The 27,829-nt window shown below is 43.4% G+C and overlaps 1 protein-coding gene across 2 annotated transcripts; it reads right to left on the bottom strand.

Moving 5' to 3' along the window:
- Positions 1-1,154: 1,154 nt before the first annotated feature.
- On the bottom strand, positions 1,155-27,732 carry CDC16 (cell division cycle 16). Of its 2 annotated transcripts, XM_061435485.1 has the most exons (18): positions 27,566-27,732; positions 26,394-26,448; positions 26,200-26,297; positions 24,876-24,914; positions 24,482-24,622; positions 22,386-22,545; positions 21,414-21,505; positions 20,711-20,844; positions 19,873-19,952; positions 18,824-18,873; positions 17,934-18,007; positions 16,154-16,279; positions 11,094-11,246; positions 9,784-9,847; positions 7,392-7,453; positions 6,353-6,488; positions 4,778-4,868; positions 1,155-1,629 (listed from the first exon to the last, which is right to left on the bottom strand). In XM_061435485.1, exons 1-18 carry the CDS (start codon positions 27,611-27,613, stop codon positions 1,370-1,372), a joined length of 1,863 nt encoding a protein of 620 aa, XP_061291469.1. In that variant the 5' UTR covers positions 27,614-27,732; the 3' UTR covers positions 1,155-1,369. The 2 variants fall into 2 exon arrangements, with proteins under 2 accessions (XP_061291469.1, XP_061291470.1); XM_061435486.1 differs by lacking the exons at positions 26,200-26,297; positions 27,566-27,732 and having other exon boundaries at positions 26,394-26,412.
- Between the last annotated feature and the right edge of the window lie 97 nt (positions 27,733-27,829).

Here is a 27,829-nt window from a genome sequence, read left to right as displayed (position 1 = left end):
GAGGGAGAGACAAGTGGGGAGTCACTGCTCAGTGGCCAGTTTCTGTTTATAGAGTGATGGAAAAGCTGGAAATAAATGCCACTAATTATACACTTGAATAAAAGGACTACCTATGCCCATATGCACACATTCTTTACAGAAAAATGGGAAAGAAAGCAGAGTTCCCATACATTAACTGCTCCCCTCCACCAGATCCCTATCTTGCATTAATGTGATACAGTTGTTACCAAGAGTGATGCATTAGTGTTAACTCAAGTCCACAGTTTCTCACATACATTTTACCAAAATAAAGGAAAAATGCAGAAGAAAAACACAAACGGATTGGGGCAAGTGACAAGGACGGAAGAGCCAAGCTGAGAGAGTTCCAACAGCCAAAGCTGGAACAAACGAAGCCACAAGTAACATTAGTATAGAATTACAACCGAAAACAGAAAATACGTTTACACGAGTCAGTGCTGATAAATAAATGGGATCAATAAATAAAATGAATAAACAGAAGAAAACAGATGAAATCACCATCCACTCCAGGGGATGGAGCTTAACTTAAACCCTGTGTCTAACGGAGGGTAGACTGTACTTAATGATTTGTTTCTAAAGTGTGGAAAGGGGCGAACGATGACTTCTCAGAGGGCAGACGTGGCAGACTCCAATGCCACCAGTGATCAGGTTGACACCTCCCGTAAGTCATGCTGACAACACGCACCCCTGACACATGTGATGAGAAAGGTACCTCACACCTCAAACCCAACGCTCCAGTCCAATCAAGAGAAATACTTGAAACAAACCCAAACTAAGGGAAATTCTACAAAATATCTGACGAGTCCTCTTCAAAACTGTCCAGATCATGAAAGACAAGGTCTGAGACATCGTCACAGCCAAGGAGCCTAAGAGATCTGACAGCCTAGGCCTCCCAAATGCAGATGTGGAAAGAGGACATTCATAAGAAAACTGGTGAAATCCCAAACGCCTGGAGTTTGGTTACTGAAAACCAAGGTGGATTTCTAAGTTATGATGAAAGTCTCACAGCCTCATGAGATGTTAAAAATACGAGAACTGGGTGAGAGCATATGGAAGCTCTTGGTACTATCTTTGTAGATTTTCTGTAAGTTCAAAATTAGCCCCAAATAAAAGTCTGTTGAAAAAAAGACATGAGAGATGGTTTACCTTCTTTATTTCACTTTGCATTACTATTTTGTAGATTCAGAAAACATCTGTTGCAAAACTGTGCAATCCAATCTCTTAAGGCAAATATCCATTCCTAAATGCAGAGATGGGGTCCGGATGCATGTTGAGAAACTGGAAATGTTTAAGACAAGGATGAGAGGCAAGACTTACTCTAAGACAAAGGGGAACTGGGACTAGTCTGGAATCATGTACTGTGGTCTGACATAGACGTCTCTAACATCATGTCACTTTCATTCATTTCAATTTCAAAGGTTTCTTCCAAGGAAGGTCTGGAATCTGGGGTTTTCCTTGAGGTTTCTAGTGGTGCAAGCCCTGCTTCTTCCACAGTCTGTTTTTCTACTTCAAATTCCCTGAAATCCCACGGAGGTGAAATAATGTTTTTTAATGTCTTCATCGTATGCACATCGAAATCATAACATTTTAGTTTGTCTTTGATATCTGCTCCTAAAAAGACAGACACACCACAGTAAGAACAACACAGAAAATCCCATGTGTCCTTTCCAGCAATACGTAACACTGCTCTATCATTTGGGTCACATGTCCTTCTAAGAGCACATGCATAGCTAACGAAAATGTTCCCATATCTCTCTGCCCCATGGGTCTTTATGATGAAGGCAGACTATGGGGAAGGCTCCCAGAAGCACAGGCAGGCTCAGCTCCAGGGCTTCAGCAGCCACCTCCTACCCTCAAAGGAGTCAGCACCAACAGGAGCCTGTGGGCAGGACCTCCTCAGCAGCTGCAGATGGAGAACTCCTGGCTGGCACTTGGCCAGAGTACAGTCACAAGTCCCAGGCCCAGAGAAACACACTGATTTTCCACAAATCAAAATTGTAAGAATAATGGATGGGCCACGGAGAGGCCCAGCTCTATCAGGGCTTCCCAGGTGGCACTACTGGTAAAGAATCTGCCTGCCAATGCAGGGGAACCAAGAGACGCTGGCTCAATCCCCAGGTGGGGAAGATCCCCTGGAGAAGGAAATGGCAACCCACTCCAGTATTCTTGCCTGGAAAACCCCATGGACAGAGAAGCATGGCAGGTTGCTCCATGGGGTCACAAAGAGGCGGACACGACTAAAGTGTCTTAGCACAGGTTCAACTATTCTGACGTGAACAACTTGATAGTTTTACAGGCTTCAAACTAATAGCTTTCAGTAACAGATGTCTTGACAGATAACACACAAGTCTGCTAAAGATAAAAACAGCACAGCACGGCAGTTACAGTTAATAACACCCTTTTACATATTCAGAAGTTGCTGAGAGTTTACCTTGTAAGTTCTCATTTCAAGAAAAAAATGTTTCTGTGTTGTGACAGATGTTAACTAGACCTACTGTGGTGGTGATTTTACAATGCAGATATTAAATCATTATGCTGTACACCCGAATGTAACGTATTATATGTTCAATAAAATAACATGTAATGAACCACCTTAGAAATCTCCTTTTGTAAGACCTCTAAGAGGGCAGGCAAACATCCATTCTAGTACTGGGTCTCCAGACATTTTTTAATAGTTTTCATTCATGCATTTATTCTGGGCTGTGCTGGGTCTGCACTGCTGCACAGGCTCTTCTCTGGTTGTGGAGGGCGTGCCTCTCACCGCAGCGGCTGCTCCTGTGGCAGACCACGGGCTCTGGGAGCGCAGCCTTCAGTAGTCGCGTCTCCCACGCTCTGCTAGAGCGCCAGCTCAGTCGTTGCAAATGGGCTTAGGGGCTCCAAATGAATAAACTACCCGTGGCATGTGGGACCTTCCTGGATCAGGGATTGAACCCGTGACTCACTGTGATTAAAAGAATGTGATAGAAATGGTTTTGTGCAAACTGTAGCCTACAGGGGGCCCTGAAACTTTAGTTCTTCTGCCTCAGGCCCTGAGACCACCATGCTATAAAGAAGCCTGGGGTAAAGACCCACGGAGGAGCCCAGCTCTGTCAGTGGTTCCCCTGTGCATGATACCATCTTAGACCGCCAGCCCTGCCAAGTGAAAGCCCAGCACACAAGTCACCACCCAACCTGAGGGCTGTGGGAAACGGCATGCCTCTGCTGGCCAGAGCTGCGCACTGGGCAACAACAGGCCTGTTTAACTTCAGCAAACGTGTTGTTAAACGGTTTACCAAAGAGTCTGACCTATTTATAATCCAGCAATAACAACATGCGAGAGTCCCAGCTGCTCTGCGCCGTCACCAACCCCAAGTACTACCAGTACTTGTTTCTTCTCGCCGTTCTGGCAAGTTATAGCAATGCCTTATCATGGCTTTTATCCACTCTCCTGCTAAGTAATGACACCGAGCACCTTCATTTGCTTGTAATTCTCTGAATATCTTCTTTGGTGAAACTCCTGTTCAAGTATTTTGCCCATTTTTGATGACACTTTTTCTTACTGTAGGATTATGTGTAGGATTTTTTGCATATAGACAAGCTCCTTGATGAATGTATATGTTGTAAGGGACCTCTCTTGGTCTCTAGTGTGCCTGTTTGCTCTCAAGTTTTTAATTTTATTGAAGCCTACTTTAACACTTTTTCCCCTTAGGCTTTTACATCCTGTTAGAGAAGTCTTCGCCCCCCAAGATCTCAGGAAGCAACCTCACTGCAGCATTCTTTCCTTTACAGTGTTCCTGACTAAGGGCCACAACTCCACACCAACTTACCTCTGCAGTTCTTGCTGTTGTTCACTCAGTCGTGTCCAACTCCTTGTGACCCACGAACCGAAGCCAGGCTTCTCTGTCCATCACTGTTTCCCTGAGTCTCCTCAAACTCATGTCCACTGAGTAAGTGATGCCATCCAAGCATCTCATCCTCTGTCACCCCCTTCTCCTCTTGCCCTAAATTCTTCCCAGCATCAGGGTCTTTTCCAACAACTCCATACCAACTTACCTTATGACTTGCTAATCATTTATAAAAATTTGAAAAATTACATAGCATTGAAATGTGAACATAAGGCAATTTAACAGTCCACTGAAGTGCCAAGATTAACATGCTATACTCTGCATTGTAAAACAGTAAAGCATTTACTTATTAGAAAAACCCCTCAAGATTTCTCAGTTATGCAGATAGACTGACTCTTGTGTATCACCCATGTTCTAAATGGCATTTTGCATAAAGCGAGTACTTGACTTTACAGTGAATGGATACATAGAAAGTGAATATAGCAAGTACTTGACTTTACAGTGAGCAGATACACAGAAAGTGAAAGTGAAAGCAAATCAAAGTGAGGTCGCTCAGTCCTGCCGACTCTTTGCAACCCCAGGGACTGCAGCCCACCAGGCTCCTCCGTCCATGGGATTTTCCAGGCAAGAATACTGGAGTGGGTTGCCATTTCCTTCTCCTGGGTTGGGGATCTTCCCAACCCAGGGACTGAACCCAGGTCTCCCGCATTGCGGGCAGACAGACGCTTTACCCTCTGAGCCACTAGGGAAGCCATGAATCATTAATCCCCACATGCTCTTCCATTGAAATAAATGGAGTTTCTTGATACTACTATAGCAAGAATGATCAGACAAATAAACTTAGAATTTATATGAGAATCTGAGACACCTAAACAGAGATATACAACGATCTAAGATATGGACTACAACATCAATAAGAACAATTATAATCTTACCAATATAAGCTTCAGAATCACCAATGTACATTTCAATGCAATGACCAAGCATTGTAACAGAAAATGTATCATCTCGCCTAAGACCAAGGGCCTGCAGAGAAGATTCAGCCTGGTTATTACAAGAAAATCTGTTTCTTTCTGATTGACTTAAAGCGTTGCCATGGATCTCATTTCTAAATATTCCAGGGAACTCAGGATAGCAGTGAAAGGAGGTTGTTATACAGACAACATGAGTGGCTATCGTAACTGCTGAAACTGGATGATGGGTATGTAGCGTGTCATTACACTATTCAATCTTTTATGTTTGAAATGCTGCCCTCCAGAAGGATTTTTAAAAAGCCCGCGAAACCTTCTGTATTAATTAAAACACAGAAGAGAAATACATTATGTAACACTTAAATATAGACATTTGAAAGGTCACAAAAACTAGAAAACTTGCTTAGTCCACACTCCTGCTCAACAAGTATCTGGTCATCTCGGTGGTACTTCAGGACTTCATCTTCCCTGAAATCTCTAACCAACCCTTGCAAACCAGTTACAAATCTATCATTCACTAATGTAACTTTGAAATGTTGTATTTTCTCATATTTTATCTTTTTCTCCAAATACAGTTATTTCATCAATTTGAAGACCCACGTTTTTTCAAATTCTAGCATCTGAACTTTGGAAGTCTTTCAACAGGTGGCTTCTTATTACTGCTGTCAGCTGGTCTCACTGTGGTGAGCACGCCTGTGTCAGCAGTGTGGGCCTGGCGGCCACATGAGTAATACAGACTAGACCACATACCACCTGAAGAATGCCCAAAGGAAGCAATGAGTTGTGGGCATTATCCAGAAACGTTCTGGTACACTTTCTGGCAGAGCCAGTGCCACTAGCTGGGAAACACCTGAGTGGGGAATGTGTACTGGCACGTGGACACAATGTTGGGGAAAACAGGAATATTGATCACTTGGTACAAAAGTGACTTAGAACCAAACTCTGAACGTGAAGAACTGAATATCCTAACAATTTCACTTATATCTTCTTTTATGTAGATAACAGAGTGCTCCCTGACAAAAATCTATGCCCTAATATGTCCAAAAGAGAACTTTTTCTAAGCAAACAAAAAAACCAAAGTGACAGGAAAGACTTAAAGTTTAAATGGCAGCATAAGTTTTGACATAATCTTTTTGCTTTCTCATTACTAACGGTGGCTTGGATTTGATGAAATACTGCATATGGATTAAGGAGAGAGCCTGTTCCAATGACGAGTGCAGCAGTTCTGCTCATGTTGGGCAATTACTTTTAAGTCATAAATAGAAAGACTGGACTTCCCAAAGGGCTCCCTAGACGTGCACCCAGCTCAGCTGCGCTGACAGATACTCAGGTAAGGCTCACATCTGAGAACTGTACGACAACTCATACACTTTTCTCTGCAAAGAAAAGAGTAAAATCCAAGGTTGCCTGAAGAATTTTAAAACGTACATTTTAAATTGCACTTCTCTGAAATAAGAAAACATTGCCTAGAAAAGATGTTTCAAACAAGTGGTAACTCTCAATCAGATTTAAAGTTCTTGGTACAAACGAAAGACGTACGGTGTGGAAATAGTCCACAGCGTTCTCAAAGTTGCCCATCAGACTGTGAATATAGCCGATGGCGGAGTAGGTGGATGCGTTCTGAGGGATTAACACCAGGGCCTGCCGGTGGTAGTCCAAGGCCTCAGCATACTTCCTATGAGGAGGGAGAACAGAAGAGAGAAGCAGTCAGTGGGTACAGCGGGTTTTCCCGGATGGGCACACACAGAAACACCTCCCTATATTAGAGTCATGGTCTACGTGGCAATGCCCCTCACATCCACTGTGTATCCACTTCAGTCTGTCTCCCAGCCGAGTGCAGACAGTTCCACAGGGCCACCAGTTGAATCCCACCCTTGACTCTTGGGCCTAGCCCTGGCCCCATCACGCAGCAAGGCCTCTGTTAGGTGAAGGCAAGCTTCCCATGCCAGGGGTGGTTAAAGGAACTAAATGGTTTTGCTTTAAGGTCCACAGGAGTCACGTGGAGTAGCATTTCCCCAAATTTTCTAGAATACTTGCTCTATAGAAACCCTGGTGACAAAAGGTTTCGTGCACGATAATGTTTGGGAAACGCTGCAGTTCATCATGCATAGTAAAGACTGCAAGATATCCTGAAAAACCTGCTAACTTCTGAGTAACTTCAAGGTTATCAAACTTATTTAACCAAAGAGTCTCTTTCTCAATTATGATCTAATATCATACCAGTTATCACTCTGTGAAACTGGCATCTAGAGGAAAGCAGTGGATTAGGATACGAATATGGCTTTAATTAGGTGCTACTGTCCTAATTCTTCTAAAGTAATTTTGAACAGTTAAGCATTTAATCCAAGAATACAGAAGTTATTACTATTCTCAATATATTTCTAAAATAAAATTATACTAACAAAGGTAATAAAAACATCTCTTCAGTTGCTTGCTATATCTGAAGAACCAAGTACAAGAAAACTAAAGGATCTCAAAAATATGGAAATAGAAAAAAAAATTATGGAAACAGCTACACAAAATTAAGTAAAATTTTAGTCACAAAGAAAATTTCTGAAAAATGCTTTACTTCACTTACTTAAGTTTTCTGCACACATGACCCAAGTTGTTCAACAAAGGTTCCCATTTGTCAACTGTCACCTAAAACAAAGCACATCAGACCACGACTCACAAGCGGCTCCGCCCTGCCCGTCCGCACGGCAGGACCTCGCTTGTCTGCGGGTATCCCCTGGTGCTACCACAGCACTGAGCCAGGGTTAGCGGCTTCTCCATCTTTCCCACTGGAGGACACTTTCTGAGGTTCATTTTATCAGCACAATTTTGTCAAAGAGCCCATCTATGCCTCAAATGTTCAAATTCTGTACCTCCAGCCCAGAATTCTCCATCTGCCTAGTACATGTTTCTACTTAGAAATCTCACAAGCACTTCAAATCCAACAAGTCATATGCTAACCTTATCCTCTCTCCCATCATCCCAGCTCAGTAACATCACGCCTCTGAGTGCCCCACTCACGTCCATGCCATCCCCGACCCAACCCCTCCAGGAACCACCTGCTTATCAGACTCCTCCCAGAGCTCCACCCCACCACTGACAAGTCTTGTCTGACCATGCCGCCCCTATGAGAGCTGCTCCTGTCCCACCACCATCTCAAGACGAGGTGCAAACTCTCACGTCCTTTCAAGGCCCCTGGAGACCCACATTTCACCCTCCTGCCCTGTTTCTTGATGTTCTCTGTGAACTCAAAACCCAAGCCATACTGAAGTTTTGCACATTCCCTTTGCAATACCTGAAATGCCCTGCTCCCTACTTCTGCCTGGCCAGCCGTCCACCCTTTAGGACTGAAGTGCATTTCCTTGAACCCAGAAGGCCATCCTGACCCACCCACTAGTCTGTGTCGGTTCCTTTATTTCCTCAATCACAGCCCTTCCTGTGCACTGCATTGTTACTGCCAATTTATATCTGCACTGATCTAAGAGCAGGCAATATCGGGCCAGTTCTCTGTTGCCTACCAGCTCAGAGCTCAGGACACAGCTGACAGGCAGCCGTGAGTCAGGACCAAGTGAATCAGCAGACCTGACCACACCCTCTAACTCCCCTGAGCCCAGCTCTGGGAGGCACTGCCCACGTCAAAGAAACAAATCCTCTATGATTCTTAGGCGCAAACTGCTTTCCTGCGGCTACTCTTGACATCTGCAACAAAGTCACACAGTTATCTTTGCCTCCTCATAAAACTTTTTAATGGGTACTTGGAAAGTTTAATAGTACTGTGCTTTTGCATTTAAACCATTACTTTAAATATCTGCAAGAACCCAAAGTGCCTTCAAATCATCAAAGTTATAATTTCAGTTTCAACTGTGCTTTGCAACAGTGCATGTCAAACTTCTCTGTGCATGAGAATCGCCTGGAAGTCTTGCTAAAACTGCAGATTCTGGTTTGGCAGACACAAGGTTCTGCGCTTCTAACAAGCTCCCAACTGATGCCGATGCACTGCTCCAGCCTGAGTGGCAAGATCCTAAGGTATTCAACACTTTGAAAACGGGCAGGGTCACAAGTGCAGCCCTGTGTTAACAGAAACACATACATCATCCAGACCACCCGGGACTGAACTGCGGACGACCCGCTTATACACAAACGTGCAGACACACAGAATACGGTGTTCTTAAGTTCATGTGACAAGAGGCCAAAGTAAGCAAGGCTGTGTCTACAGGGACAAGTAAGCTGTCACCAGGTAGGGAGCCCAGGGGAACTCTGTCTGTCTCCTCAGTAAAAAGAAACTGACAGCTGAGGAAGATGTGTGTTGTGGGTAAGTGTTCCTGTGGGCCGGAACAGAATGACACGGGAAGTGGTAACAGAACAGAATACGACAACATGGGTGTGAATAAAAAGAATCAGGACACAAAGAGCAACAACATGCAAACCTCTGACCTACAGAAGTGCACAGGGCCCAAAGCTGCCACGTTTAATGTAATATCAGTGTTCACATCCGAGAGAGCTGGAAGCACAAAATCACGCATCTCCCAGGAACCAGAGCCTGGTTACAGATCTGAACATATCTTAAATACCAGGTAGGGAAGAACAACAACAGGTCTAATTTTAATTACACCTGGCCCTGTTCCTGCAGAAAGGGGACCTGTTGCTACAGGTACCCGTTCATCAAAAAGGAAGGACAAGTCAGACATGACAGTGCCCACCCCCTTCCGGGATCATCACATACTCTCCCCAATGAACCATCATCAAATGCATTCCAATTACGCCCACAGATCAAAACTAGAGCCTCCGAAGAAGCAGACAGCCAACTGCCCTCTCACACTCTTTTTTCACCACGTACCAGGATAAGTCAAATACTGACACACATCTGCGATGATAAATATTAGGCTAATAAATACTAGGCAAGACAGATACTATTTTCTTCACTCAATACTAAACAGATTTATGAGTGTGTCTGTATTTACAGATATTATATAGAATACCTCATTCCCAATTGCTTTAATTTTTTCCAAAGCATCGAGAAACCATTTTTCTGCTGTTTTCCATCTAAAATAGAGGGGAGGGAAAAAGTTGTAGTTTATTCAAAATTAGCACATATAAACATTTTAAAAATATGTGAATTATCTTCTTCTAATAATAAAAATGAGACAAACATGTGTAATTAGTTTTTTAAAATTCAAGGGAGACAAATGATTACTTTCATGGCATTACCTTCACAAGAGCTCAGTACTTGGGAGATAGAGCATATTCTCATTACTCTCAGTAATCAGGTTCTACAAAGACTGTGAACAGCACTTTCGCCAACACGGAACCACCGCTCCCGGTGGGAGAACCACGCCCTCTGCTCGCAGGTTCACCAGCTGCTCAGAGCACCTGTTTCCACACACTGCAGTGTGGCACCATCTTACTTAATGCACACTGCTGGTTCACGAACACTGAACTCACAGCAAAAACACTGTGACTGCCGCCTGCACAGAGCTCGTCTAACCCCACACTCTATTCAAGGCATGTCTCGGCCCTCCTGCACTTAGGACACGAGCAGCACTCCGGCATTCTGCTTGGGGGTCATGTTAAACTGTGAAATAACCAAGAAAAGCACAAGCGGGAGGGGGGCGGCGGAGGGGCCCAAAATAGACTCCAACTAAACTGATGTATGAAATCATCACTACACATTATTTTAAGAGGCTCCAAACTCATAAAGACTAGATAACCCAGTTCTTAGAATACACACCAATGCCACAAAGAACACTACACTGCTACTAATTTACTGGTTTAAAATGTATGCGTAGTTTAGTGTAAAGGATCACAGGCAGTTCTTTCGGTGTGACACCGAACTGCCTGTTCTGTAAACATCCAGAGCAACAGCAAGCCTCAGCCACTGACCAGGAAACTCAGAGGCTGGGCCAACCTAATTGGTTAACTTTTGGATTAACTGATAACTGAAAGGGAAACATTTTTGTTTCAAAATTGTGAGAAATCTTTCTCAAATGTATGAATCCAATTCCTGGTCAACAAACAGATGACAAGGGATTCTGCAGTGCCTCCAGGCCACCCTGTAGTGTCCAGGCCTGGACCTAAGAGCTTGTGCCAGCCCACAGTGAAGGGGATCAAAACCCGGGTGTAGTATTTTTAAAGACTTCCAAGGTAATGGTTGCTATTTCTTTTTAACTGTCCACCTCCTTCTAAAATAAGACATCTATTAAGAGTCACTGGCCAGTTAAGGTTAAACTCTAGTGATCAAGGTTTTGCTCTGTTTACAAAAAGGAACAAAAGGACTCCCATGGGTACTTACTCTCCATTTTGAAATGCAACCACTCCAACCTCGTGCATAACAAAAGGGTCTTCTGGTGCGATGCTTAGAGCTTGGCCAAAGAATCTTTCAGCCAATTTTGAGTTATTGGTCAATCCATATTCTAATCCAATATAAAGCATTGGCAAGTGACACCTAAAAGTATTGGAAAAGTTCACATATTCAACACTCACAACTTTAGAATTCATATTTTCAAACCCTGTCTGCAAAATTACTTTTACATACCAAAAAGAGCACTTAGCTTTTTTCTAACACTTCATTTACTAATATTTAATGAGTATCTAATAAGCTTTTAGAATAATCAGCTGCCACTTCTAGAATCTATCAGCAACCTATTTACCCATATTTTCCATCATTCTACAGTAAAAAGACAGAAACAAAACCCTTGTAAAGCACAAGGGCAGGTCCCATGTGTTCGCATCCATGCCCCCAGCCAAGACTATGTTCCTCTCACTGACTCAGCAACACAGACCCCTCATGGCTGTGCTCAGTCCCCGCTCCCACTATGGAACCAGCCCCGCCCTCAAGTGGACTTCCACTGCATCGGTTATTAGCAGTTCTTCGCTAAAGAGCTTGGAATACGTCATGTTCCATTCTCATAGCCTCTGACTAGGCAGAGGAACTAATTTCCTTGAACTTTATCTCTTCATGCTGTCAGACAGTGGTCACAGTAAGAGGACCCTTCCCTGAAGGTGGTCGGACAGTGTCAGTGAGCACCGACCGCCCGGGCTCCACTCGAGAGTCACGGCTGAAGTTACAACCGCGCTGCCTACAGAAGTGCCACCAAGAGCCTCCACACACACACATGCAGGAGTATCGGGCAATCACTGACCCCAGACAGGAATTCAAATCCACATAAAAAACAGAGCGCCAATAAAGGTGATTACATTTCACCTTTCTTCTCTTGACTGACAGGCCTAACGTATACAGGACTGTAATGTTTACCGTTAACAGCACCAATGAGGTGGAGGGAGCAAAAGCTGCCTGGGAGTAAGGAAGCACGGCTGACAGTGTCTGAGGAAAAGCACGCGACACCGAGCGCGTCTGCAGTGAGAAAGTACGGAACCCTGGAGCAAGGAAGAGACAGCAGACAGCACTGGAGTAAGGACACGTGGAGTAAGGAGTCGTGAAGCAAGAAGCAACGTGTCCTGGAATAAGCAAGTGACACTGGACAGTACCTTGGAGTGAGGAAGTACTGAGTCCTGGAGTAAGACAGCAACACCAGAGAGTACCTCAAATTCACAGGAACAAATGAAGAGAACTTGGAACAGTAAAAAAAGGTCGATGTAACAAACAACACAAATATACACCTGCTCTCCTTCTCACAGCTTCTTTGAAAAACTTTACACACTGAAACCATTACAACAATGGATAACAGAGAATCTGCTGTTTGCAGATCTGCCCAACCAGAAATACTAACGGGAGTCCTCAGGCTGAAAAAAAAGACACTTAGGCAGTAACTCAAATCCAAAGGGAAAAACAATTTGGACAAAATAACCACATAGGTAAGGATAAGACAGTATAAATGTATTTCTGTTTGCAGCTCTTCTTGAACTTGACCTACTGAAATTAAGTTGGTGTCATAAAGTAAGAAACACATTTGGTTTTGTCCCTGGTTGCTGGCACAGACCTCCTAAAAGCCTGGGGAGTCCCTGAGTGAGAGGTGTGTCCTTTGTCATGTACAACAAGCCCCTCCTGATTACACCCAATTTACATTAATGGGGACTCAGAGCGAGGCTGGTCACCAGAAGACCAGGTGCTGAGAGGACTGGAACTCTCAGCCCCATGCACAGACTTCCTGGTAGGGAGGCTGAAGGCTAAACTCTGGAAACACTCCTGACTGCAAGATCCCAAGAGCTTCCGAGCTGGTGACCACAGCACGGTCCTGAGAGAGCTGGAGGCTGCGTGCACTCCTACCCACGGACCGTGCACTGCCCTTCTCTTCCATTTGGCTCCTTCTGAGTTGTATCATTTATAATAAACAAAACACTTCCCTGAATTCTGTGAGTCATTCCAGCAAATAATCAGACCCGAGGAGGAGCTGTGGGAACCCCTGATTTACAGCCAGTCAGTCAGAAGGACAAGTGACCCAGGACCAACGTGAGAACTGAACTGACTTGTAGGACTCCACAGGTGTCTGGAGAATCAGAGAACTGGCTGTTAGTGTTGGAAAGTACTCTAGTCAGTATTCGGTATTAATCCAAAGTAGATTGTTTAAGATGTTCATTGTAACCCCCCAAGATAATGACTAAAACCTCAAAAAATGTACTATATGAAAAAAACAGAATTAAAGTGGTAATTACAAAGGATCTAACCAAAGAAAGAGTAAGGAGAAATAGAAGAAAAAAACATGTAACATATTAAAAAAGAGCAAAATGGCAAGCCTAAATCCTACCTTATTACTAATTATATTATACACAAACGGATAAAACTCCAACAAAAGGCAAGAAATCGGCAGAATCAATAATAGAACCATGTTCCAACTATTTGCTGTCTACAAGTGACACACTTTAGATTCAAAAGACTCAAGTTGAAACTGAAAAGACTGAAAGAGATACACCATGCAGGTAACAACCAAAATAAGCAGGAATGGCTACACTAAACATTAGATAAAACAAACTCAGACAAAATCTGTTACTAGAAACAACCAAGGATGTTTCACAAAGATAAAAGGCTAAATCCATCAAGAATCTAACAGTAGAGACCCCAAAGCTAGTAGTAAAAACTGCCAGAATTGGAGGGAAAAAGACAATTCAACAGAACAGTTGGAGACTTCAATAAGGATATCAGCTGCCATTTGAAAACATGCTTTACACCACTTCATGGGCATGCAGGACCCACCCGTTTTGGCTAACCAACGGAAATATGAAGAAGGTATCTGCTTTTATGGGATCTGCTTTTATGGGAAAGAAACTTTCCACGACTTCAGCTTATTAAAGGTTTCACAGGAACACTCTACTTGTGACAAGGAGAAACCCACACCCACTTGCAATCATGAATGAAATCACAAGGCGGAGAACCAACAAGAGAAGCCATGAACAACACTGCGGCCCGGCAGGACTCAGGGCAGTGAGCAGCGCGCTGGCGGGAGTGGGGCTCTCGGACACGGGAGGACTGCTATGGAGTGTCCTCTAAGACAGACACGCTAGGTTGTAAAGAACCTCAAGAAACCTAAAACACTGAAATCACAGAGTATGATCTTCAATCACATTGGAATTAGAAATAACTGAAGGAAATGTTGGAAATTCACAAATATCTGGTAATTATACAACACTCTTAAATAACCAATGGCTCAAGAAGTCATAAAGAAAATTTTAACAGATGTATGCAATTTCAAACAATTAACCAAACACAGAGTAAGCTAAGGGAATACAAAGCTATTCTGATGAAGAAGTAAAACGGAGAGGAAAATAATGCTTATCCTGATGAGGTAATGTGAAAATTTAATTTAAAAAGTGCTCGACTGGGAAACATTACAAGTGTTAAATCATATAATTAATTATTAGTTTTGACTCTTGATCAGTAACTAAGAAGTAATTGTTACTTGTTAGTAATAACTATTCTGGGTTTGTGAGCACCCAGAAGAGCAAAATAAAACTAGCAGACTCTAGCATTTGCTCGGAAGAAACAACCCACAGCAAGTTATTATTTGCTGCAGTTTGCCAGACTGACACATTAGGGGTACGTGCGGACACTGAGCCAAGCTTCAGCAAAGCACTGGAAAGCATCTGGCAGTCGTGGTCAACAGGATGGACTGGGTACGAGGACCATTTAGGTGGGTCAGTAACTGGTTGAACAACTGTAATCTGGAGGACTGTACCAGTAATATGTCAGGATCATAGACTGATGTATGTCTCCCCCAAACCCATACCTTAGGCCCCATGCTGGCCTCCAGTGACTACACTCAGAGAGAGGGCCTAGGAGGAAATAATAAAGGTCAGATGAGGGTGTAAAGGTGGGGCCCCAACACAGCAGGGCTAGTATCCTACGAGGGACGGCAGACCGAGTTCCCTATGAGGACAGAGTGAGAAGGCAGCCGCCCAAAGGCCAGGACGAGCGCCCTCACCAGGAACCAAACCGGCCGGCCAGCCTCCGAGACGGGAGAAACCTGACTTCTTTTGTTTAAACCACTGTCTGTGGTCTCTGTTATGGCAGCCTGAAAGACTAGGATTCTCAGGGAGCTGTGTCTTTTATAATAGTGTCATGGACAGCTACTTAGATATCAAAGTCATACACAGAAAATGTAATACACTTAAAAAAGCTGGGACCCTAAATAATATAGATGCAGAACTGAGTGCCAGTAAATCAAACCTAACAAATGCAATTCAAGCAACAAGGTAAGGTAGCTAACTTGCACTGAGTGCTTTCTGTGTGTCAGAAACTGATCCCAGTCTGTAACTAGAAATTTCTTCATTACTCCTCAGTCAGCCTAGGCCTAAGTGTTGCTGTTGCTCCTATTTCTCAGGAGGTGAGTAACTGGCCAAGATCAGCAGGCACCCTGGCACTCCCACCACCTCCCCATCAGAGGTAAGGCTGTGGTCAGCAGCAGCAGCAGCCCACACGAGAGAATGGGGCAAAGTGAAACCAGTGCAGACCTAAAAAGAGTCAACAGGAAGAACAGCAGTACTCTGCTCCGCAAAGCAACATACTGTTAGGGCTCAGTTAGTATCAAGACATTTAACACAGACATGAATTCACAGCCCTGGCAGGCTCAGTCCTGAATCTGAATCATGAAAGAAGCCACATAGACACCTTCTGCACAGCAGCAGGATATGAGCAGCCTCCCGGCTCACGGCCTGGCCACTGCTGTATGAGCACGAGACAGCTTCCGCCCTCCTCCGCTCCCTCAGCCAGCGTGAGCACGCCCCTCTGTGCCGGTCAGGATAAACTACTCGGCAAAGTCACGCCAGCTGTCTTCCCTCTCGCCCCCATAGCTACTTCACAAGCGTAAGCTACTAACGAGACACACTACGCTTTAGCAACCCAGTGGCCGAGACGGTGATAACGAAATCCCACTTGCTGCATCAGCCTGTCCCGCGCACCCTTTCATCAGCTGCGCTGCGGTGAAGTAGGCGGCCATCGCTTGGTCATGCTCACTCTCGACTGCAAACGAATGCCCGTACGCGATCCATGCCGGCCCGTAGGTCTTCTCCAGCGTCGTAGCTTTGCTAAAAGATGAAATTTCATTCATGTGTGTAATGTTTAAAGTTGTTAGGTTAATTTTATGGAAGTTGACTATTTCAAGGACATCAGAATTATGTTAATGAAAGCTGTCAATGTATTAAACACTAATGTAACACTGTGTTAATTCACTTGAAATAAAATAATGCTTAAATAGTACAAGCAAAATTTTAAGTAATTTTAGGAGAGGTCCACAACTTCCTAGGTATATAGTGGAACCCATTAGCGTTCTGCATAGACTTTATAAACATTACTTGACCCAGGAGCTTCATTTCAAAGTGGAGGAGATAACCAGCGGCAGAAGCAACCTTTTAATGAAGGCCTGCTATGCACCATCTAACCCTGGTAACTTTCAGGGTTATTTATGTTTTAAGGGTTAAGTATATCGAGGATGGAAAGATTAAGTGACAGCCTACAGATGGTTCGATGGACAGGACTACATAGTTTTACAGTCTTCAACTAGGTGACCCACAATGAGCAATAAAGACAGCATATCACAAAACATGAAAAATATAAAGGACGAGATTCCCACTTTCTTAGCATTTTATTTTCTAAGATTTCTTTTACCCAGATGCTCCCTGTTTCACATAGAATTCATCACTGAATAAGCGCAGTAAATCAAAGCAGCACAGCCCAAGCGAACTGCTGTAACACGAATCATCCTGCTCCCAAAAACACAAGCACATGTCCCTGAAGTGCTTAACACTCAGCAAACCGAGCGCTCTCCCTAGCGCAGGCTCCTCTCCTGTCACCTCAGCTTCTTAACAGTCCTGGCACACAGATGCATCACTCCCCATTTCACGGCAGAGGGAGGATCAGGGGAATGAACTCTCCCAAGGAATCATACCTAGTAAGTGGCAGCATGGGGTCTAGCAATCAAAGCTGGGTCCAAAGTTTATGAACTTTACCACAGATCCGTTTTCTATTCCGTTCACATGGAGGAAGTCACAGGTATTACTAGAGCTTTTTCTGTACTTGAGTAATTGAATAACACTGGTTAAGCAGCTGGACTGGGCTGCATGGAACTCCTCAAGCTAATACCACAGCAGATCCTTAGGTAAACCTGTTCACTTTGCCAAGCATTCTGATTTTAAGTATTTTTTATTTATTTATTTAGGCTGCACAGCGTGGCATGTGCAATCTCAGTTCCCACACCCCGCGTTGAACATGTGCCCTTGTAGTGGAAGCAGAGTCTTAACCGCTGGACCACCAGGCACGTCCCCAGGAATACTGTTCTACAGTCACATTTAGTGACCCTGACCTCGGAGTTTCATGTAATTTCACAATTAAAAAAGTCCTCATAGTAAGAGGTTAATACTATCTCTGTAAATAACAAACTCCCAAAATATTTCATATTATTCCCTATTCATATTTATTCTCATTTATAAATAAAAATTTAAATACATCATAAGCCCCTTGAAGACAAGGTCTATACCACTGACTACTTTTATCTCCCCTTCCCTCTACAGCATCTTATAAAGAGCAGGGAACACAATGGATACAACTGAATAAAATCTGGAGAAAACACCTTCTTTCATACTGCTTTTAAAGTACTACAAGTTACTATATTAAGGCAGATGACGAAGAAATTACTTCCTGTAGGTTCACTACTACAGAGAGAGGAAGACAGTAAGTTCATACCTGAGATATCTTCTGGCATGTTCATTTTTATGACCAACCATGAGATAATAGCATCCCACTGCAAACCAAGACACCTAAAAAGTTTAAAATGCACCATGACCAAAGGCACATAACCTTGCACTGGGAATCAGCAACAAGTCAGATGTCCAGCACACACTCATTCACGACAGAACCTTCTCTACACAGGCTGTCTACGAAAGGTCCCGGGTGAAGAGAGACCAGACTCTCGACAGCTGCTGCTCCAGGTGCCTCCCACCGTGTTCCTGCAGCATCTGAAGCACGAGGCCCCAGCTTGGGTCTACAGACTCCACCTCGTTAGCTAACTTCTCCTGCACTGACTTCTCCACTTTATAAACGGTTTCCACTATGGGGTGCAGATTCTTCTCAGAGATTTAAACCCTGACTCCTGACTTTTGTCCTTAAGCACATAGTTTCTGATTCCATTTTCAATTTCTATGTTTTTGTTCTGATCCATGGCAGTTTGGAAGACACAATGATTCACTCAGTGCATAATTCAGTAAGTTATCATACATGCAACAGGAGAAATACCAAGCAGGTATTAACATTGCTTATGAGAGATATACGGCTTTCACTTTTAGTATTTAATTTTTCTGTATGTTAAATATTTTAAAATGCTAAGCATATATTAGTCCTATAATCATAAAAAATAAAGATTTTTAAGTTATATACTAAAAAAACACTTTTGTGATTTGAAAAAGTGAACACTGCTTCTAATGATCATAACCATTAGAAGATTCTGCTCCAACAACTTAAAATAAAACATCTGTATCAACTTAAATTTAGCCTCTATCTAAACACTAGTTAAGTATTTTCTTAAAGTTTAAGTAAGAAAAAATTACTATAAGGAAAAAAAGTTTATATTTACTTACAGGATTACTAGGATATAAATCCACCAATTTATGAGAAAGATAGAAAAGTTCTACATTAGAGAAAAAGAAAAAAAAAGAATAAAATTATTCATAGCAAATGGAATTTTAAGATATGAGTTTCCCCCAGTTACAACTCTTTACAACGATATACACTGTGTTCTCGCAGCAGTGATTTTATACTTTTCTTTCTTCCTAGACACAAAATTCATTTACCTGATGCAACACAGAAACTCCACAAGCAGTCACTGGCTGTCATTTACTCCCCACCCCACACCTGGTACTAAGTGGGCAGGCAGCACTCAGAGGGCCTAGAAGCCTGGACGAGCAGCACATGACAGAGCACTTCACGTGCTTGGGTTGCTTCAAAGGGCCTCGCCTGTCTTAAAGCCCACGTCTCTTACTCCAGGGGCCTATCACAGACCATCTCAACCACCCACAACCAGGTTGGCTGACCAAACTCTCCAGTTTATCGCATCAGCAAGGTGAGTTCCTCCTGAGTGACGCAAAGACCAGGGTGGCTAGAGCGCCTGCACCCCCAGCCACTTGCAGGAGACGCGATGCTGCAGGTCTACGGATGGTACTTGGAGCAGCAAGCCTAGAGCTGGAGTGCCTGGCTACCCTTCTTGACAGAGCTGATCATTCAGTTTAAAAGATTTAAGGGCAAATATAGTCCAAACTCTAAATGTTTCTGAAATGTTAAAATATGGAAAACATTAAAACTCTGCCCCCTTACAATTTCTAAAGTTACTGACTCTTGCCATATCAGCTTTCTTATGGATTTTACAAGAAAAAGAAAAAGGCAAACCGCCACCCAACACTCTAAAGTTATGACATCTTGGAACACAAATTACATTTAAAAAAGGAAGCAGAAAGTAGGGATAAAGGAAGCGTGTCCTGCTGCCATGACGAGACAGACCACTGGTCAGTCTGACGGGCGCTTCTTCCCCTAGCTGTCACCTGCAATTGCAATTACCCAGGACTTGAGAGAGAAAATTTCCAGTTACAGAATATTTTTGTTATAAAAATTCTTAGTTTTAAAATAGTCTTACCATTTGCTTTATTCAGCTCTACAAGTGTTCCTATATGTACAGGTAAACAATTCGCATGGAAAGGATCTTTTTCCATCACTCTGAAAGTTAAAGCAGCACATTATGTATGTAGGTACAAACAGTTTGTAACAGCACTCATTACAATTAGCTATGTTTATTTAAACAGTCATTTCCAAATTACACACAATACTGTGGGTTGTAATACATTTTTAGTTTCTTAACTCCATTATCCTCAGACTATCTTAGTTAAGGCAATGATTAGGTTATAAATTAAAGTGAAAATCCTGATTTATTCAGAAGTAATAAACATAAACATCACTACAAACATTTACTTTAAATTAACAAATATAATTTAAGTGGTCTATTTAGAAGGATCAAAAATGATATGAAATATTAAATGAATCCTACTTGTCAATTAAAATCTTTGTGAATTCAAGTCTTTTAAGCAGCCCCAGAGGCAAATGTGAACTATGTACAGAGAAGAACTGACGGTGGGGCAGGAGGCTTGGCAAGCGAGCCTGACGCTCAGTCCCTGTGGGGTTTTATTCGTCTCTACTGCAACAAAGAATCGACTTTATAAAGCACGTGCCAGGATGGGATTCCCAAACTTGCACATTATCGCTGGGGATGGACACGGACACTCCCGAGTTAATGACACGAAGCAACAAATGTGCGCACGCCTCTGTCTGTAGACTGCTCTTCTGAGCCAACACCCGCTCTGTACTCTGCAAAGGCACACCCATCAGTCGACATCATTCAGAAAGCATATCCCACACACTGCTCATGTAAAGCGGGCTATACTCTACGTTCCTGCACAAAAGTAAATGGATGTACTTACACAGAAGTCAGCTTGTAGCACATTTTAAAATCACAGTTATAATAATGTCTTTCAGCTAAAGACACGACCACATCCAGATTCTCCTGCAAACCATCTACAGACGCAGGGATGACAGTTTCACTAGGCTTATTATACTGAAACAGAGGAACGCAAACATGGCTCAGTGGGAAGCACGGAAGGCACACTCAACCTGACCCGAGTGTTTCAACGTCTAACACACGACAGGTGCGACACTCTCGAACTCCCAACTGCAAGTGTTACCAACACTCCTTTCACAAGTCTGATTCTCTTCTCACTTTTATCACAGAATTCCATGGTAGGAAGTATTTTACAAAGTAGAAGTACAGGAAACATAAGAAAAAACCCTCATTTTCACACATCATCCCATTATCTAACAGTTTCATCTTTTAAAAGTAAGAGTTGTAGAGTATGAGAGAGTCATTGATTTAGAAACTAACATTATTAAAAAGTTGGCAGGAAAAGAAAAAAAAAATAAAAGTAAGAGTTGTTCCTGGGAGAAAGACATATTTTTGAAAGCTTTGTTAGGAATCATATTATTTAAAATAACCTATGTGTATTCCTGCAAGTGTGCTAAACTAATAAAAATTAATGTTTAAATTCTTAACCCATAAAAGAGACCAAATTTAAAGAAAGAAATACGATACTTATATAGAGCAAATACTAACTTGATATTTTAACTTACCTTTTTCAACTTGTTCTCAAACAGAAAACGTAGCAATTCCTGTTCTTCAGTGCAGAGCTTGCTAAGAGGTAGTGATTCAAGAAGTTCTTTTTCTAAAAAATATTAACAAAAAAAGAATGTCCTCAGTAATTATGGTGAAAAAAATCAGCAACAAAAATTATTCTTCTATAACTCTTGGTCTAAGCATACAGAAGTCAAAAGAAAACAACAAGATCAAATGTACTACAGAAAACTAAGACCCAGGTGATGAGAACCATGCAACAGCTGTGCGCGAACCTTCAGGCAACTCTAATCACCCTCAGGCTTGAGCGTCACCCCCAGCCTCAGCACGACGGACTCTGCGGGGACAATCTCTGCCGTGCTGGCTGTCCTCTGCCCTCTACCCACAGGATTCCACAGGCAACCTCCAACCCCCACCCTGATCTGCCCCCAAGCTGAGACAGTCAGACTCTCCCCAGACACTGCCGAATGTCCTCCAGGGGACAAAACCACAGGCTGAGAGCTCATCAGGCCAAAATATGTCTGAGTCCCGTTGACACATCTCCACCTTCTCTGCTTCTCTCGTTCAGGCACCTCGCACCACTGGCCACACACTCGGTCAATGGCTCTCAGCCCGTGCGTCACCTTAGAACCACCTGATGCCAGGCTCCCACCACGGATTCTGACTTGACTGGTCAGGAGTCGGGACCTACACACTGAATATTTGTCAAACTCCTCGGGGTTTAAAGTGCAGCCGTGTTGGGAATCACTGAATCAGACCCTGAATTCTTACACAACCTCAAGTCATCAAGAGGCTGACTGCAAGAAGTACTTCCCAATACTGTATTTTGCAAAATGCTTCGCGTCTGAAGACATGAAGGAAGCGAACAGGTTTATTTAAAACCTGTACATAGCCTGCTATTGAGTCTATAAGTTTCAGAAAAACAAACAATATTAATTGTGCTAAACATAAAAACACCTGGGTTTCCAAACCTTCTTGGGCTGTCAACATATGGTGGGACGTTAACAGATCAAATGCTTCAAAGCAATACACGTCAAGCTTCAAAGCTTCTTTATAGCTATAGGTAGCGAGGGTTCGGTTGTCTAGAGCATCATAGATTTTTCCTCGTAAAAGACAAATGGAACTCTTTATCTGTTGGAAAAATAAGTCACATACTAAGTCAATACTACTGAAAGTAATTTTGATCAAAAATCATATGCTGTCCGAAGGCGAAGACTTTTTTTTAATATCTAAAAGGATTCACTCCATCTCAGTGTCAGACACAATACACATTAACAGAAACATAAAACAAAGTAAAACTGCTGGCACCTACCTTCCCGAGGCTCCCTCACGTCAACAAACCTTTATGACTCGGTTATGCGTCGATGCTACTTTGTTCATACTTGTTCTGCCTCCAAGACGGCAGAACAGCTCACAGAGCACACACACGCCGAGTCAACATGAAGACAGCCTGACGGTGCGTCTCAGGGACGAACCTGAGGAAGCACTAGAGGACTGGCAGCAGCGCAGCACGGGTCAGGAGCTTGGCCTTCGGGACCCGGAGAGAGGCGAGCTCCAGTCCCAGCTGTGATGCTCCCAAGTGACCTTGGACCATGCTCCAGCTGCTCACGCCTCAGTCCCCCTCCCCATCTAACTCACAGGCGCTGTAAGGGTCGGAGGTGGTACCATCCAGAGGCAGCACACGGTAAGCAGCTCACACAGTAGCCACCTCACTACTACCAGTAACAAAAGGATGGAGAAACCAGATTTATGTTCTAGATTTGAACCTCAAAAAACAAATAAGTGAGCTTAAAGGTTGTCCAGAGATGCCATTAGGCTTCTCAGGTGGCTTAAATAAACTGCCTGCCAATGCAGGAGACGGGGGCTCTATTCCTGGGTGGGGAAGACCCCCTGGAGAAGGAAACAGCAACCCACTCCAGTCATCTTGCCTGGAAAATTCCCTGGACAGAGAAGCCTGACGGACTACAGTCCACGGGGTCGCAAAAGACAGGACACAACTGAGCGCCTGAGCACACATGCATGCAGAGACGCCACTAACTGGAAATGGGATGAAGGAGACTCATCATAAAATCACAATTAAAAACAGTAGAGGACATTATGGGAGAATCTTAGACCTATGCAGTATCTGTGAGTTATTAAAAAAACATAAACTCAATAAAATAAATACTGCATTAAAAATAAATCATGCATTTCTTAGCAGTTAATGTATAAGAGGTCCAAAAGTAATAATCCTCAACTCGCTCATCAGTGCATTTCCTCACACACAAAACACTGTGTTTCTTCAAAAAAAAAAAAAAAAACCTAAGAGTGTTTAGTATTCCTACCACTATACGGTGAAGAGCAGAGTAACCAAGTTCCTGCACAGATATGTTACAAAGAGTAACTGGGATATGAAGGAATTGGTGGCTAACAGCTAAGTGATATAGGGTCTCTTGTTGAAATTTTAAAAAAAAAAGTTCTCAAAGTGATTATGGTAAGGATTGTACAGCTCAGTAAATATACTAAAACCCAATGTACTATGCACTTCTGAAGAATGAACTGCATGTTATGTGAATTACATTTCAAGACAGTTGTTTAAAAAAAGAATAACAGTCCAGATTAGTAATCTGGCTGTGAATGTTATCTATTACATTACATTATATAATCTCTGCCAGCAGGAATTTGCGATTTCAGGCAGGTATGAAGTACACAAACTGAAATACAGAAAATAACACAAATAGTAACATCAAACCACTTCCTGGAAAGAACAAGGTTTCTTGCTGCTGCTGCTAAGTCACTTCGTCAAACACAGTTAAGAAGGGAAAAGTGGGAAGGAATTTAAAACATCAAAGTTGAAAAGAAAGACCTTAAGTTTGCCTATTTCAGATTCAAGCATCTGAGGACACAATTACAACTTCTAATGGCTCAGAAATGTCTTAAAATCTTTTCGGGTTGGGAAAATCAAGTAAGTTGGCAACCCAACTATTTTAAGACGATCATACTGAAGTAAAAGAAGGTGATTTATATTTGCCCTCTCCTGTGGGCAATTCTTACTGATGTCACTGAAACTTCTTACTGTATTACTTACTGAGGACTGTGACATTTCCCAGTCACTGGAGGGGTCTTTCAAGCCACTTTCATCCTTCAAACATTTCTCAAACAGCCGTTTGTTGATCGGCTCCTCCATGTCAAGAATATCAAGAGCCTGCTGATGTTCTTTTGCAGCAAACTATATAAAAAACAGACACAGCCTTTGTCACTTATGACTTCTGATACTAGATAAACACAGTCACTGAAGATTTTAAAAGGTCATGAATACTGTACCCACTCATTACTTAAATTTAAAATTTAAAGTAGAATTTTCTTCATGCACATCAGCTTTTAGTAAATGGAGAATCAGTATACTGAATTCTCACTCTCATGTGAGGGATACAAAGATTCACAGCATTAAACCTTTACCAAATAACCAGAGCAATACTTACATGGCATCTAGCTGCAAGGTAGCGACATGCTTCGTACAACTAGAAAAGAAATTAATCTATCAAAAAAGTGATCAAGATAACATGCATCTTTGATCGAAAAGAAAAGTATAACAAAAAAGAGATCAAAGTTATTTTCATGATTCCTCTTCTACTCTCACAGAGAAAAAAAGTCTTTTTAACTCATATTCATCATGAACCTACTGTTTGCCAAGCACCAAGGATTCAAAAAGGAATAAGGACTTGCCTCAAGGAGGTTGTAACAAGGGAGACATAAGTACAGCACATAGTTTCTTTTATAAGCTATGAAAGAATCGCATGAAAAAATACTAGCCAGTTGAATAAGGAAACCCCCTCCGGGGGAGAAGGTAACTTGGGAGTTGGTCAGCATCCCAGCACTGAGTGTGAGCAGCTGTCACCCGTCTCAGGAGCTGCGAGCAGCAAGCATGACTGGACACACACTCCACGCACTGACGGTGGTGGTGGCTACGTGACAACTGGAGAGAAATCACAAAACACCTGGGGGGGCGTCCATGACTGCATCTGACTTTATGAGTTAAAGTCGCTCAGTCGTGTCCAACTCTTTGCAACCCCATGGACTATACAGTCCATGGAATCCTCTAGGCCAGAATACTGGAGTGGGTAGCCTTTCCCTTCTCCAGGGCAATCTTCCCAACCCAGGGATTGAACTCAGGTCTCCTGCATTGCAGGTGGATTCTTTACCAGCTGAGCCACTAGGGAATCCTGTAGGTACTAGGAAAGCACTGAGAAAGCGCTGAGTGGTACTGTGAGAGATGTAATCAGATCTGTTTTAGGAAGACCACCCTGTGAGAGTTTAAAGGATGAACTGGAGACAAGGAAAGGGGTGTGGGAAAGATGTTACTGAACAAAAGAGAGAGGCTAAAACAACAAACAGACAAATTACAGGCCTGATGTGCAGAGTGGTAATCAGACAGAAAGGAACAGCCAAAACTTTCAGAGCTATTTAGAAAAGTGTTGTCAAAACTTAGTGACTGGATGGGGGGTGGGGGTGGCAGGAGGGAAAAACAAAGTGACCTGAGTTAGGAATAAGAGCATTTCTCTTTGACTTTCCTGGCGATTCCAACGCAAGGGACATGGGTTCCATCCCTGTTCAGGGAACTAAGCTTCCGCATGCCTCATGCTGAGACCAAAAAGAAACATGAAAAGAAACACAAGAAATTTCTCTTTACATTTCATAAGAGAAACTGAATCCTTTAAAATATTCTTCAAAGTATGTTCACATAAAAAGAACATATACCTAAAATACTAACCTAACAACATTTTTAACACCTTTGGACTCACTCACTTTGTCCAGTTTCCGAGACCGAAGTGCATGAGCCGCCCTGTGATACTGGGCTGTCAGGTAAAGACACTGGGCCAACCAGTAAATGTCCCGGGGGTCCTCTGGAGGGAAAGTCACATAAAGGGTCAAAGGTGCGAGGTGAAGTAGAAAGTTCTTTTAAGGATAGAGAAATCAGAAAAATAGAATTTGTCACTTACCATGAGAGAGTGAAGCTACTTTATCTGCCCAAAACAGAGCACTCTGATACTGTTGCTGCATCATAAAAAGAAAAAGCAGTAATTACCCTGTTCTTTCAACAGTTTTACACAGATAGCTAGTATTACTAGAAGGTTTTAATGCTACATAACACACCAACATCTCAATACAGTATTTTTTTTAATGTATAGTATCAATCATATCTCTGTATTCTATCGCAGGTGAGTTTTAGTTCCGTGGAAGACTGTTGACATACAATTTAAGAAGGCAGATTTTTTTAAAAATTTGTACTCTGCAGAAGTACCTCAGCAGGTATTTAAGGACGTGGCTGATTAAGTGATCGCCAGCGAGGCTCTCAGTCTTTGCCTCAGGCCTCCTAGATGCGAACCTGGAACTCCGCTGCCAGTCAATGTGGGAGGAGGGATGCTCTGGCAGGGTCACAGATCTGCCCAACCTTAGTGCCTGGAAGGCTGAAAGCAGGCCTGTCCCCTTCCTCGCCCAGAGCCAGAGGAAAAGTGCTCCGGAAGAATTTGGTTAACTCATCTGACTTAAGGCAAACCAAAATACAGCGTTCTGAATGTTGCAATCAACCAGCAACAATATTTCACATTCAACTCCTAACAGTTCACACTGAACAGGCTTTTCTCTCCCCTTCTTGGTTTCCAATTTATTGGGACCACATATATTTTACAAAGACTAGGTGACATCGTAGACTAAAGGGATGCTGCTGATTCTGGAAATACGTCTTTCCTTAAACACTGATGCTCATTCAAGCGAAGGGAAGGGAGAGGAGGTGTAGTTAACACGAACTTTTTAAAGTACTGATTTTGACATTAGAAGTTTGTCTTTATCATTATTCACTTAAACTTGCCCAAATAAGGACAACCAAGCTTTAAACGTTTTCTATTTACTAGCGAAGTTCACAGGCCACCCCTCGACTTGCGCTCAGTAGGAAGCGTGTGCTGAACTGGCCGGACCGGGCTCGGGGTCGCCGACCCGTGCCGGGCTCTCGGAGACGCCCGGCGCCCAGCGCTCCCCGGCCTGCCGGCCGCAGAGGGCCGGCGCTCGACGCTCCCTCCAGGGCTCCGGCCCGAACCAAAGCCCAGGGCCGCATGGCCGCGCGCCGCCAGAACCGCGTCTCCAGAGCCCCGCCCGCGTCCCCGGCCGACCCCACCTGGTCCAGGTACTGCCGGACACGCTTCCGCAGCCGCTCCAGGTTCATGGCTGCGGGGCCGGGCCCGGCGCGCTCGCCGCGTCCCGCTGCCCACCAGGCAGACCTGGGCCCGCGCCCGGCGCCCGCGCCAACGCCACTGGACCGCGCGCGGAGCCCGGGAACTTCCGCTCCCGGCTGGCCCCGCCCCGGAAGCCCTGTGCAAAGGAGTCCCCTCTGGAGCCGGAAACGGGCGTCGCGCCGTGGGTTCCGAGGCGTTCCTCGCCC

This window comes from Bos javanicus, chromosome 12, assembly GCF_032452875.1.
Source record: "Bos javanicus breed banteng chromosome 12, ARS-OSU_banteng_1.0, whole genome shotgun sequence".
Classification (NCBI taxonomy): Eukaryota; Metazoa; Chordata; class Mammalia; order Artiodactyla; family Bovidae; genus Bos; species Bos javanicus.
This window is presented reverse-complemented; position numbering and strand designations above follow the sequence as displayed.